Source organism: Myodes glareolus, chromosome X (genome assembly GCF_982192425.1).
Source record: "Myodes glareolus chromosome X, mMyoGla1.1, whole genome shotgun sequence".
Lineage (NCBI taxonomy): Eukaryota > Metazoa > Chordata > Mammalia > Rodentia > Cricetidae > Myodes > Myodes glareolus.
The window spans coordinates 14,326,777-14,340,273 of record NC_142053.1 but is presented as its reverse complement, the minus strand read 5'-3'; the positions used below and the strand labels follow the sequence as shown (position 1 = coordinate 14,340,273).

General features: G+C 39.8%; 1 protein-coding gene across 1 annotated transcript; it reads left to right on the top strand.

Moving 5' to 3' along the window:
* LOC125415440 (melanoma-associated antigen 1-like) lies at nt 1–2,467 on the top strand. The gene is made up of 3 exons (XM_048457679.3): nt 1–108; nt 673–746; nt 855–2,467. The coding sequence occupies exon 3, from the start codon at nt 880–882 to the stop codon at nt 2,092–2,094; it is 1,215 nt and encodes a 404-aa protein (XP_048313636.3). The 5' UTR covers nt 1–108; nt 673–746; nt 855–879; the 3' UTR covers nt 2,095–2,467.
* Nucleotides 2,468–13,497: the final 11,030 nt, after the last annotated feature.

The window sequence follows — 13,497 nt, the reverse complement described above, 5'->3', positions numbered from 1 at the left end:
TCTCTTGTGTGTTCTTTCATTCTCCAGGTCCTTGCCTCATGCAGTAGGTACAGTGGTGTGTGAACTGTACCAAGATTAACGCAGAAGCAGATGTTACAGCCAGCAGAGGTATAACCCCAGGCTCTGAGGGTTCAGATTGAGAAATGAGTACATCTCTCACTTAGGAGATGGAAACAGAGTTTGGTCAGCTCTTGACTAGCATGTGGGAGAGGCCCTTGACAGATAATACTTAGGATGGGGTTCCCTTATTTCTTCCTCTTTGTCTCGGGAATGTGAGGTGTTATCCTTAGGGGTTGTCTCAGTCCAGCAGCTGAGTAGGATCTAAAACTTTCTAGAATAAAGGAAACTCAAAGGGGGCCCTCCTTCTGGAATTAGGGATTTCCAGCTGCATTGAGTAGTTCAGGTTTCATGCAGTCTTCAGTGTGGGAGGTCCTCTCAGCTCATCTTCCAGAGCTGTCAATCAGAAATTGAACTAAGGGTCGTGATGAGAGTCATCTCCCCTCAAATGACAACATAGAAAAGTCCCACGGAGTCAAATAGTCAAGGTGAGAAGAACACCCTGAGTGGGCACCAACGTCACTACCCAAAGTACCTAGAAACATACCTCACTGTGGGGTCCCAGGATCTCCCAGTTGCCTATATGCTGAGGACCTTTCTCATATCCCTCTTCAGGTTCAAGTAGGACACACAACAAGGAAAGCAGCAGGCTAGCAGGGCTCTGAGACAATCACCTACAAAGAAGTTTTGTAAGTATGCTTTTGTTAGAATCATGAGGGGGTGAGATTTTTTAGCTGGGGCCACTCACACTACTTTTCCCTCCCCCCACTCACCCAGTGTCCTGCTTTATACTCCAGCCTACCATCTCCAGCCAGATTCACTATGCCATACTATCCACACTTCAGCCTCTGGAAAGTTTTCCAGGATGCTTTTGAAATATATAGATTAGCTGAGGAGGAGGAGGAAGAAATGGAAGAGAAAGAGGAGGAAGAGGAGGAAGTGGAGGAGGAAGAAATGGAAGAGGAGGAGGAGGAAGAAGAAGTGGAGGAGGAAGAAATGGAAGAGAAGGAGGAGGAAGAAGAGGAAGTGGAGGAGGAAGAAATGGAAGAGGAGGAGGAGGAAGAAATGGAAGAGGAGGAGGAGGAAGAGGATGAAAAGGAAGAGGAGGCAGGGGCGGCTACTTACAGTGACAGCATCTTGTCCACATTAACTGCTTCTTTAAGATTCATTTTGCCCTCCTTCTGTGCTTCCCCACCTTCTGCTTCCTCATCATGTTCTCTGTTTGGAAGCAGTCCAGATGAGGCAGAAGAGTCTGTTACCTGGATGCAGAGTATTTCACAGAGTTACCAGAGCTCTTACTCCTTCACTTCATATATCAACTTAGATAAAGAATATGGCAGCCCGGAAGAAGAGAGTCTAAACCCGTCCAAGTTGACAGATGATGTTTCCGCATGGCAAAATCTCAAAAAGCGAAAGGTCACTGAACTGGTGAATCTCCTGCTCCTGAAATATAGAATGAAAGAGCCTGTCCAGGAAGTGGAAATGCTTGGGGTTGTCACCGAAGACCACAAGAAACAATTCCCTGCCATCTTTGAGGAAGCTGCTAAGTGCTTAGAGATGATTTTTGGCATTGATATAAAGGAAGATGATCCTGCAAGCAACTCTTATGTCTTTACCAACACACTGAACCTCACATATGATGACTACAACAAGAGGTTGCCTAGAAATGCCTTCCTGATAGTTATTCTGGGTGTAATATTCATAGAGGGGAACTGTGCCTCTGAAGAAAGCATATGGGAATTCCTGAATATGATAGGAATATATGATGGGAAGGAGCACTTCATTTATGGGGAGCCCAGGGAGTTCCTCACTAGAGATTTAGTGCAGCAAAATTATCTGAAATATAGGCAGGTGCCCGACAGTTATCCTCCACGTTATGTGTTCCTGTGGGGTCCAAGAGCCTACTCTGAAACCACCACGATGAAAGTTCTTGAATTTTTGACGAAATTTACAAGGAGGGAACCAATGTATTTTTCATCTTTATATAATGAGGCATTGAGAGATGAGGGCTCCAGAAAGGCCCCCCTGGAGGATTAGTACCATTTTGGTAGCAACATGGGGCAACCCAATTACTGATTTTAAAAGGGACAGTCAACATTTTAAGTAAGGGGGAGAATGTCAAGGTTAGTCTGGGCATGCAGAGAACACAGTATAGCGCAACTTTGTGTTCTGGTTCTAGATGATGATAATTGTTTCATCTATTTTCTCTTTAGGTGTTTTTTTCAGTGCTCATTTTTGTAATTGAAAGTGTGTTACATTTCCTTTGCAATGCAAGTTTTTGATTACTTACATCTGTTCCTGTCGTACCAGATTTTCAGAAAGTATAGGGAAACTATTCAATGGTTAATCTTTGAGTTTCTTTAATACTTTTAGTCAGCTCTGTAATGTGTACTCAGATTGGTTTATTTAAGCAAACAGGAAAAATGGTAATAAAATTTTAAGATCTCTACTTATCGATTCATTTATTTGCCAGACATCACTTGGATATATTTTTAAAGTTGTATTTATTTTATTTTTATGTGTATGAATATTTTGCCTGAATGCATGCATGTTTATTACACATGTCCCTGGTACCCACAGAGGTAAGAAGAGAGCTTCAACTTTCCTGGATCTGGAGTTTGTGGGTGCTGATAACTGAACCTAGTTCTTTGAAAAAACAGCAAATGCTCTTAATACTTGAGCCATCTTATAGTCTCAAGTTAGATATTTTTGAGCATACATGGTTATTGGGAGGAGTATGGGGATAAATAATCATATTCCCTTCCTAGAGATGGAAAGAGTCTGGGGAGATGACTGGGAAGACATAAGCAAGAAGAAATAAATTGGGCAGTGAGGTTTCATTTGTAAATAGCTCAAGTGCAAATGCCCTGAGTCAATGCCAGAGACCTGACTCTTAATGAGTCTTTGAGAGAGAGAAAATTCACAGGATCAAATTAAATGGTTCTCTGGGGGTTCCAGCTGAAGCAGAGAGAAATCCCTGGCTGACACTTGTGTGGGAAGGTATCCTGAAGGTTCTGCCTTGCTCCATTGTCTGTATTAAGTAATTTTTGTTTATTTGTCTTGGATTTTGAGACAGGATCTCTAGACCAGGCTGGCCTTGAACTGATCTTTCTTCCTTCACTTCCAAAGTGCTGAGATTACAGATGTGCACCACTATACCAGATTTACATAGAGGTCTCCTGGTAAACAGGGCAAGAATACTTCTGATTGCTGCCTAGAGACCACCAGGCGGCCATTCTTTCTTTTTGCCTGGGAGAGCCAAAGCCAAGGGATTGTTGTTTGGCCAAATCTAACCAAGATCTAGGATCTGGTGGCAAGGTGGCAATAAAATTAGTTTAGAAAATATATCCAGAGGATGAGCAGCTGGGAGCGGAGGACCATTTTTTTTTTTTTTTTTTGAATTCTAGGCTCTTCAAGTTTCTTCAGCCTGGGAAGAATGACTCACATCCAAAATAGTTTAGTTTTTAGAGAGAAAGTATCATGACTTATTTTCAAAGCTGCATTTTGGGCTGGTATTTATTGATTCTCCTGTTGAGCATATTTTCCCTCTGAATGAGTATGGGTGGGGTCAAATTAATATTCAAGCTCAATTTGAATATTTGTGTCAAAATAATAAAGATGACATTCATTATATACACAATTATATGCAGACATTGCCAGGTGTTTCTTAGCCTATATATTACAATGGTCCCACATGATATTAGTGTTGAAGTTAGCTCCATAGAGAGCCATCTTTGGAGTGCTTGGGAGTTACCCTCAAGATCATGTGATCACATGGCTGGTGAGTGGCAAGGCTGGATAGGAGTTCGTCCTGGGTCCACATTGTCATCTTGCTTCCTAGCTGGCATTCTATTTATTTTCTTTTTATAGATAAGGCCTTATGTAGCCAGGCTGTCCTCAAAATTCAGATGTAGCTGAGGACGACTGAGTTTCTGATCTCCGTGCTTCCAACTCTCAAGCATTGGCATTGCAGATGTGAGCCACCATGCTGTCTTACACATTGCTAGGGATTGAAGGCGGGGCCTAGTGCTCACTAGGAAAGCAGTCTCCTCTACGAGTTACATCACTGGACCCTTAGTCTCCATTCCCAAATGTCCCCAGATGGCAATGAGGTTGTGTTAAAACAGTAAAGGGCTTGGGAAAACATACTGTATAACAACTTGTAGGTCATATTCAATATGACTTGGGTTTTTATCTTCTTGTCTTTCCCCCAAATGTTTCTTGTAATTGTTTGCTTGCTTGTAATTGCATATGCTTATTTGATTGGGTGTGGGTATGGCTTTTTAAGTCAGAGTTTCCTAGCGTAGCGCTAGCTTGTCTGTAACATCATTCTGCTTCTCCATCCTGAGCAGGGTTACAGGTGCTTCGTTACGTCAAGTCAAGCTTTTTTTTTTTAAATAATACTACCCACATGCTGGTTGACATTCTTTTTCAGGCTTAAGAATAAAGTTTTAGGCTGGGAGGTGGTGGTGCACATCTTAAGTCCTAGCACTCGTGAGGAAGAGGCACAGGTGAATCTCTGAGATTAAGGCCAGCCTGATCAACAGAATGAGTTCCAGGACAGCCAGGGCTACACAGATAAACCCTGTCTAGAAAAAAACAAAAAAAATTAGTACTTTTCAAGTCAAATTGGGAACTCTAATATGTGTGTGAGTGTGTGTTTGTGTATGTGAGAGAGGCAGAGATGCTGATTGGGGAGGTCGAGGAAGGATGGAGGGAGAGAGGACTGGGAAAGATGACTGGAAATGAGGGCATTTCAGGGGCAAAATAGAAACCTAGTGCAATGGAAACTCCCAGGAATCTATGAGTGTGACTCCTTGGAATGGGGGTGGGGGGGCTGTACGGAAGTTGAACTTGTCCTTTCTTATAACCTGGCAAGGCTTTCAGTGATGGGACTGGAACACAAACCCAACAGCAAAACCTTCAACCTACAGTTTGCCCTGTTTGCAAGATGTGCTGGGGCAAAGGTGGCACAGAAATTGTGCGAGTGGCCATTCAGTGGCTCGTCCAGTTTGAGACCCTTGCCACGACTGGGAACCTATGCCTGACACTGCGTGGAGGACCAGGAACCAGTGGCTAGATAGCCCAATAGCGCAGAAACCTAGGATAGAACCAATCACGCCCAGCAAAAAAAAAAAAAAAAAAAAAAAAAAAAAAAGGTCAATGAAATGATTCCTTATGATATTCTGCTATACTTGTGGACAGGAGCCTAGCATAATCATCAGAGAGGCTCCATCCAGCAACTGATGGAAACAGATGCAGAGACCCACAGCCAAACATAAGACGGAGCTTGGGGAGAATCTATTGAAGATGGGGAGGATGGGGAGGAAGGATTGGAGGAGCCGGAGGTGTCAAGGACAGCACAAGAAAACCCACAGAATCAATCAGCCTGGGCTTCTGGGAGCTTACAGAGACTGAACCACCAACCAAGGAGCCTGTAGGGGTCTGACATAGGTCCTCTGTATATGTGATGATTGTAGAGTTTGGTCTTCTTGTGGGACTCCTGACAGTGGGAGCCCAACTGTCTCTGAAGCTTTTGCCTCCTTTGAGAACCCCACTCCTCATACTGGGTTACCTTGTCCAGCCTTAATAGGAGAGGATGTGCTAGTTTTACTGCACCTTGATATGCCATGTTTAGTTAATGTCTCTGGGAAGCCCGCCCTTTTCTGAAAAGAAACAGGAGGAGTAGTTGGGGAGTGGGGGTTGGAGGAAGGGACTAGAAGGAGAGGAGGTAGGGGAAACTGCAGTCAGGATGTAATATCTGAGAGAATAAATTTAAAAAATGGAACTTCTTGGTGTATTGTTATTTTTCTGTTTCTTTGACCAGATACCAAACAGAAAGCAATGTAAGAGAGAGACAGTTTGTGGTGGCTTAAGATTTAGGGGGTGGAGGCCATCCTGGCAGGGAAGGCTGGGCAGCGGGTGAGGTTTCCAGCTGTGGTGACAGGAATTTGCCTTAGTGGACCAAGAAGCAGGGAAAGGAAAGTGCCTCCTTTTGAATGAATTCTTTCCCCCCTTTAATTCAGAATCTGGAATGTTTATGCACTCTTCCATGATTTCGTAAAACATCACTAAAATTATCTGTCTCTCTCTTCTCCCCATGTTTTCTTCTCACCCCCTGCCTGAGGTATGTGTATTGGTATTTACCTTTATATTCTTAACTTTGTATACAGGTGCATGTGTGTGCGCACGCACGAGTGTATGTACACACACACACACACACACATTTTCAATCTCACATCTGCAATGCAGGTTGTTTTTAAGACTCTAGTCATGGCATCAATGATGTCTAAGATGAAGCTCAAACACATCAACACTCAGAAAATTGCTCTGCTTATCTAGTGAGTCTGCTTTAGGCAGCAACTCTAATGTCTGTCTTATAAACCCTTTACCTAATGAATGTCTTTTCACTTAGTGCCTTTTGTGTCTGTGTGATCATCTGATCAATATAACAGAGCCCCATGTCTTAGAAGACAACAAGCAGGTTCTGCTCAGGATAGTGAGAAACATAAAACTGGTGCTTCCCGTTCAGATCTCTTTTTCTCAGCCTCTGTCTAGTATAGGGTTACAATTTTACTTCTGCATATGCTGTTATCTTGGGTCCATTTTTACTTCTTTTTACTGTAGCCTGTCAATTATCTGTGATGACATTTCTCCAGCAAGGAGAGCTTCCTTTATATTTATCAGGGCAGGTATAATTTCTGGTGCTTTTCATTCTTTCTGTAGATCTATAGTTCTACCTTTTATTACTTTTTCCTTTGCCTGGAGGCTTTACCATTTCTTGTGATCACCAGTTGGTGGTGAAAGGGCTCGCTATTTGCAAAAGTAAAAACCACCACCAACAAAAGGACCCACAAGTCCTCATTTCAACATTGGTCTTGAAATACAATTTCATTGAGTATAGAAATCCTTGTAGCCAATATTCTTCTTCTTCAATAAAAGTGAAGATAAGTGTATTTAAATTGTTAGGTAGTATTCAGTATCTAGTTCCAGAACTTCTTCATGACTCCTAACACAAGCACCACACCCTTTAACAGTGGTTCTTCCTTTTTCAAGTTAAAATCCCAGCCTCCATAGATTGATCTATTTTGCAGTTTACATGGAAGTTGAATCACACAATATATTTGGTTTCTGTGTTCTTGATTTTAACAGACTTTCTTTGCTGTCTCCATACATCCTTCAGTATGCAAAAGAGAGTGCTGTCTAATTTTAGGATTGTCGTTTTTCTGTAATTTCAAGGGATATGATTCCTGTGCACCCTGATACAATTTTATGGTCAAGAATCCTAAAGAGCTCTCCCTTTGGAATCAGTTATTTTCCTAAGGGGCTCTGTTTTAGTGAGAATGGTATTAGAAAGTAAAACTTGAGGCTAGGTGTTGCATAACATGTTCCTAATATCAGCATTCAGGAGGCAGAGGCAGAATTGCCAGGAGTTTGAAAATACCTTCACCTACAGTAATGGTTTTCTTTTTTTAATTAATTAATAATTTATTTAAAATAAATAAATAATGGTTTTCTTTAAAAAAAAAATCCTAAAGAGTTTTCAAATTTCTTGAATCTCTGAAAGTATACTTATCCTCAAATTTCCCATCTGCTTTTTTCTTTCATCTTTTACTTTTAAGATAGCATCACACTCATTAGCCCACCTTGATCTGGACTCAAACTCATGACAAATCCTTCTACCTTAGCTGAATTCACATGCATGTGCAATTAGCCCAGTGCAATCTATACCCATCTCTTTAAGTAATTTTCTCCATTACTCCTTTTACTTTTTCTTCTGGGGATCTCCAAATGTATGTTTTGTAGTCTTATTGTAGTCTATTTAGTAGCTTCATTTTTTTCTCTCTAGGATTTATTACTGAAAGATTCTATTGCTGTATATTCAAACTCATTAATTATTAATTAAAACTGTAGGTTGTTAAAACTCAGACATTATAGTCCTCTGAGAGTTGACTTGGGAGTCTGTGTAGTTGCTTTCATGACCACATCTGGCATGTTTAAACTGACCTGTTCTCTTTTATGCTGCTAATGCTGTAAGCCAGATCTCTGACCAAGTGTCCCACCACTGCACTACAGCCACGGTTTGGTGTATATAGAATAGAGTTAGAATACCTTGGCAGTAGTGCTACATGCCTTTAATACCAGCACTTGGAAGACAGAAACAGTCGGACCTTTGTGAGTTCTAGGCCAGCCTGGTCTATAAGAACTAGTTTCAGACAGGATCCAAAGCTACAGAGAAACCCCGTCCTGAAAGACAAAACAAAACAAAACAAAAACCAGAAAACAAAGAATAGAGCTAGAATAGCTGCTTTAATGTCTTTGCTTGATTCCATCAATGATAATATTTCTAGATCAGTTTTAATCAGTTGATTATTTTAATTAATAGAAGCCAAATTTTGTGCTTTTCATGGGTACTGACATATTTTTCATTAATAAAATGTATTCTTGATAATTTCACACATATCTGTACTGCATCTATGCTACTTCAGCTACCCAAACATTCTTATCTCCTTCTCACCTGTATCAATCTCTTACCTCCCTGCAAGTCTCATCTCCATGTTCCCTTCCTTTGATTGTTTTTGTGAGCCCCTGAAGTAAACAGAAGCTGTTACAGGACTATGGATGTGGAACCACTTACTAGAGACTGGCAGAATTCCTGACTCTCCTTTGTTGCACTATTCCTCTCATGAAAAAAAAATGTTCTTTCTTCTGCTTCCATGAATGACGTTGACTTTCTCTGTCCCCATGTATATATGGTATTAAGTTGTTGATGGAGGCCGCTTATTCATCCCGGCCACCCAGAACAGAAATAACAACACAGAAACTGTGTTAATTAAATCACTGCTTGACCCATTAGGTCTAGCTTCTTATTGGCTGACTCTTGCGTATTAATTTAACCCATTTCTATTAATCTGTGTATCGCCAGGTGGCTGTGGCTTACTGACTAAAGTTCCATCTGTCTCTGGCAGGGCTACATGACTTCTCTCTGACTATGCCCTTTTTCCCCCCCAGCATTCACTTTAGTTTTTCCCCACATAACTAAGTTTTGCCCTGCTATAGGTCCAAAGCAGTTTCTTTATTCATTAATGGTAATCACAGCATACAGAGGGAAATCCCACATCACCTCCCCTTTTATATTTAAAAAAGGGAAAGCTTTAATTTTAACATAGTAAAATTGCATAGTAAAATACAAAACAGATATCTTGTATTGCAAGAGTTGCAATTACGATATTTATATCTACTTTATCTTTTATCATAATTAACAAAAGCTTTATCTACTTTCTATCTATTCTTTAACTCCATCAAAGACTCCAGAAGGATATGGTATTACCTAAGTAAACAGGAAGTACATTGTAAGCAACTTCCAAAACTGTAGAAATGACAGAGACATCTTGCTGCCTGGACAGTTATCCAGAGTTCTTTTGTACCGTTGAGGCATCCCTCTTCAGCCTACAAGCCCATAGTGTCCAACAGACTGTTTCATGAAGCAGGATATTTCAAAGACAGTTCCACTTATATTGGTAGTTTATCAGTCACTTCTGTGTCCTGCAGAATGTCTAGTAGACTCTTTCATGAAGCAGGAACCCTGAAGTATGATCTCACCTTTATGCAAGTTCAGCAGTCTTTTCTCTATGGGTCCTTCATGTCCAGTTCATCAAGCAGTCCAGGCAAGAACAGTTTCTTGCCCAAATGGCTAACCAACTCCATAAGGAGCCTCTTTGATGCCCATATTCCTCTTGAAGTAATTGGTGTTGCCAGGAGCAGAAGTGTGTCATTGTCATGAAAAGTCTTAAGTTATTAAAACATTTTAAATGTCAAATTCTGAAGGTCTCTGAAAGATTTGAAGAATACCTATGTAACTGAAATATATTTCTATATATCTAGAAAACCTAAATAACATGACTACAAGCTTGACTATTATGGATGACTATTTATTAACCTATATTTCTTAATTGTGCATTATATTTAAATGAGCTGCATAAACCCAATACCTTAGTCAAGAACAGAAACATACATATAACAAAATTGACCTTAACTTTTATCAATAAACTAAGATCCATACCAATGCAAATCTCTATTGCATATCCCCCTTTAAATGTAAACAAACATTTATAGACAATATTTGGGAATATGGGTGTAATTCTGTCCAAACTGCTTCCTGCTGTTTATTGGGCAAAATAATTTTTGAGGAATGTTAAAGGCAATCTTTCAGGGGCTCTTGGTCATCAAACTACATTAGTCTGGGAAGATTTCACAGGTTCTCATCCTCTGTGTAACCAACAGAAGAACCTCTTTGCCAAAACAACATATCCTTAAACCCAAATTCTAAAGTCAAGATTCCTTTATAATATACATGCTGGTTTAGCTTAGCAGCCCATACAATGAAATGTCTCTCTGTACTTAGTTCCTTCATAGTCAAAAAATTCAAAGAAAACACAATAATATACATAATCCAGACTCTCTGTTAATTTTATATCTTTACATGGCTTATTTTCTTTATTCCTTTTAATCTATGACTGTACTCTCTCTCTTTAAAGATTTTTTAAAAGAATTTACTTCTTTTCCAATTCTGTATACTCTTTTTCTTTTTCTTCTCTCTCCCAAACTTATGTACAATTATCCAACACTGTGACCCATTTAGAGGTCTTTTTTTTAAAATCTGGATTTGTCTTTATTGCATATCTGTAACTGTTTTCTGAGCAGAAGCACTTCTTAAATGCTAAGTGCTTAAGAATCTAAGCTGTGAAATTGCTAGAGTATTTACAGTACTTTCAGCTTGCTCTGCCCAGTTCAACATGGTAGAAGTCCATTCCCCACCTCCACAAGCCCTGCTCATTGCTCCAGTTTCAAGTATGTAGCAGGTCTATGTTGAGCCATTAAGCAGTTTGTAACACGCTTCTTACAAAACCCATTTAAATGCTCAGCCTCCTGAAAGAGCCAGATTTCATGCTGTCGGCATGGCCCAGAGATCTGGCATTTCAAAGCAGCACAGCATTTTTCCTGTTACCACTGAATCAGGAAATACTCTCTTAAAGGAATTGAGGCATGCTGCCAGCAGACAAAGTCCATTTGGAAAAACGTGGCTAAACTTTGTCTTTTAGTGTCTAGAATTCCTTTCCAAGCCCTCTCAGGTTTTATGTGGATTTAGTTTACCATGTTGGCAAGCCAATTTGTAGTAAGGAGGCTGCTTATTGGTTCCTGCCAACTTAACCCTGAAATAACCATACAGATACTACATTAATTAAATCACTGTTTGGCCCATTAGCTCTAGCTTCTTATTGGCTAGCTTTTACATCTTAATTTAACCCACATCAATTAATCTGTGTATTGCCATGTGGCTGTGGCTTACCAGCCAAAGTTCCTTGTGTCTCCAGCAGGGCTACATTAGGTATTTTCTATTGCACTGTCTTAGTTGTCACACATTCCTTTTGTTTTTGCTTGTCTTGGAGTATTCTCATGTCTCCATCAATTTTCAGAGGTAACCTTTTGCTGGGTATAATATGACAATTATTTATATTCAGACCTTGAAATATATAATCTCATACTGTCTGAACTTATTGTGATATGTTTGCTTTTGTCTCTGAGTTGGCTTTTAATATTATTTCCTTGCTTTTTTGTTTTTGCTTTTTGTTGTTTGTTTTGTTTTGCTAGACAGGGTTTCTCTGTGTAACATCTCTGGCTGTCCTGGAACGCTTTCTAGGCTGACCTCAAACTCACAGAGATCCACCTGCCTCTGCCTTCTAAGTGCTAGAATTAAGGGTATGTACCACCACCCAGCTTTACTTTCTATTTTTGGTATTTTGATTGTGATAAATTATAAAAGATCATATAAAGTTATAAAGAATTCTTCAGATGTTGTGTATGCAGCCACAGTTTCTCTGAGTTCATGAATGTGGAATGCTATTTTCTGGACAGGACTTGGCCATTGCACACTCTGCTAACTCAGTGATCTTGTAAGTTTTGGTCACTCATATTAATTTTGATAAGCAGGTCTGAATGTGTTCTTTCAATCTCGTCTTCTGTCCCTGTTCTTCTGCTTGGTCTTGTCTGTTAATGAATGACTGCTACTGCCTTTTTAAAAATTTATTTCATTTATGTGTATGAATGTTACTTACATGTATACATGTGTACTGTATATATGCCTGGTGCCCATGGAGGTTAGAAGAGGGTATTAGAGCTCCTGGAACTGGGGTTACAGATGGCTGTGAAACACTGTGAAGGTGATGAGAACTGAACCTGGGTCTATGGAAGGCAGGACTCTTAACTGCTGACCCATCTCTCCAGTCCCCTAGCCCCACCCTGTGGTTTTTTCATTTGTTTGATTTACTTGTTTCTAGAATTTCTATTTTTGGATTCTCACTTTCCCTGCTGACCTTTTTCTTCATGTGTTTGAATTTCTCTTTTGTCCACTTTGTTAACTTTACTGTTTATGCTCTTAATTCACTTCCATATTTCATTGATCTATTTATTTTAATCCCTCATGTGATCACTTATTTCTAAATGTAGGACTCTGACTTCTTTCACTGGGACTTCAGCTTTCTTCATTATCTCTGGTATGTGATAAAGATGTTGTGAGATTGTAGAGATGATGGAGTGAGGTAGCCAGTATTGCTTAGCGGCCTGGAACCCTGCTTGACATGACATACATACTCCTTTCCTTAAAAAAGCACTTAGTCAGCTGGAGCCTTTGCCTGCATTCAGCTGTATGTATATTTCACTTCAAACAATTCATCAGGCCTCTCCTCCCTAGAAACTCCTCGGTAACTTGCCTTCAGTGACCAAATACATCCTGAGTCATCTTTGAAATTAAGGCAAACCAGCCTGTACTGGTTTTAGTTGTACTGGCAATAAGGCAATTTTGTGCCCTCAGAAATAACTATTAGGGAACAGGATTATGTGTGCATATTATTAAGAATAGATGTATCATAAGAAAGATGTGCAGAGTGAACAAAAGCTTGTATAATCTGAGCCTATCAATCAAAATGAGAAATCTCACACCTCACATCTTAGCAAGTAACCCCTCCACCTGAATTCTATAAAAGGAGGTTCTACAAAGTAAACTCCTACTTTTCAGAATTGTAGCTTGAGTAGTCTCTTCACTCTCACAGCATATGTGGCCTGTACTTTTGTTTTGATTTGGAATAAAAAGCTCTTTTTATTTGTCTGCACTTCAGTTCTTCAGATAAGTACCAAAATCTGGAAACATCTAATCTAGACAGCGACCAGGGGTAACAATAGTGGCGTTTTTTTTTTTTTTTGCTTATTACTTTATTATAGTTTGTCCATTTGTTGGAGTATATTTTGTCTCCCAGGTTTTTATTTTTACCTATGCCTTTTTTTCTGTTTTTTTTTAATGTGTTTTCTAGGTGCCTTGTCTTGTCTATATTCTCCACTACTATATGGAGGAAGTCAACTTCAGTAACAGATATAATGAATTAT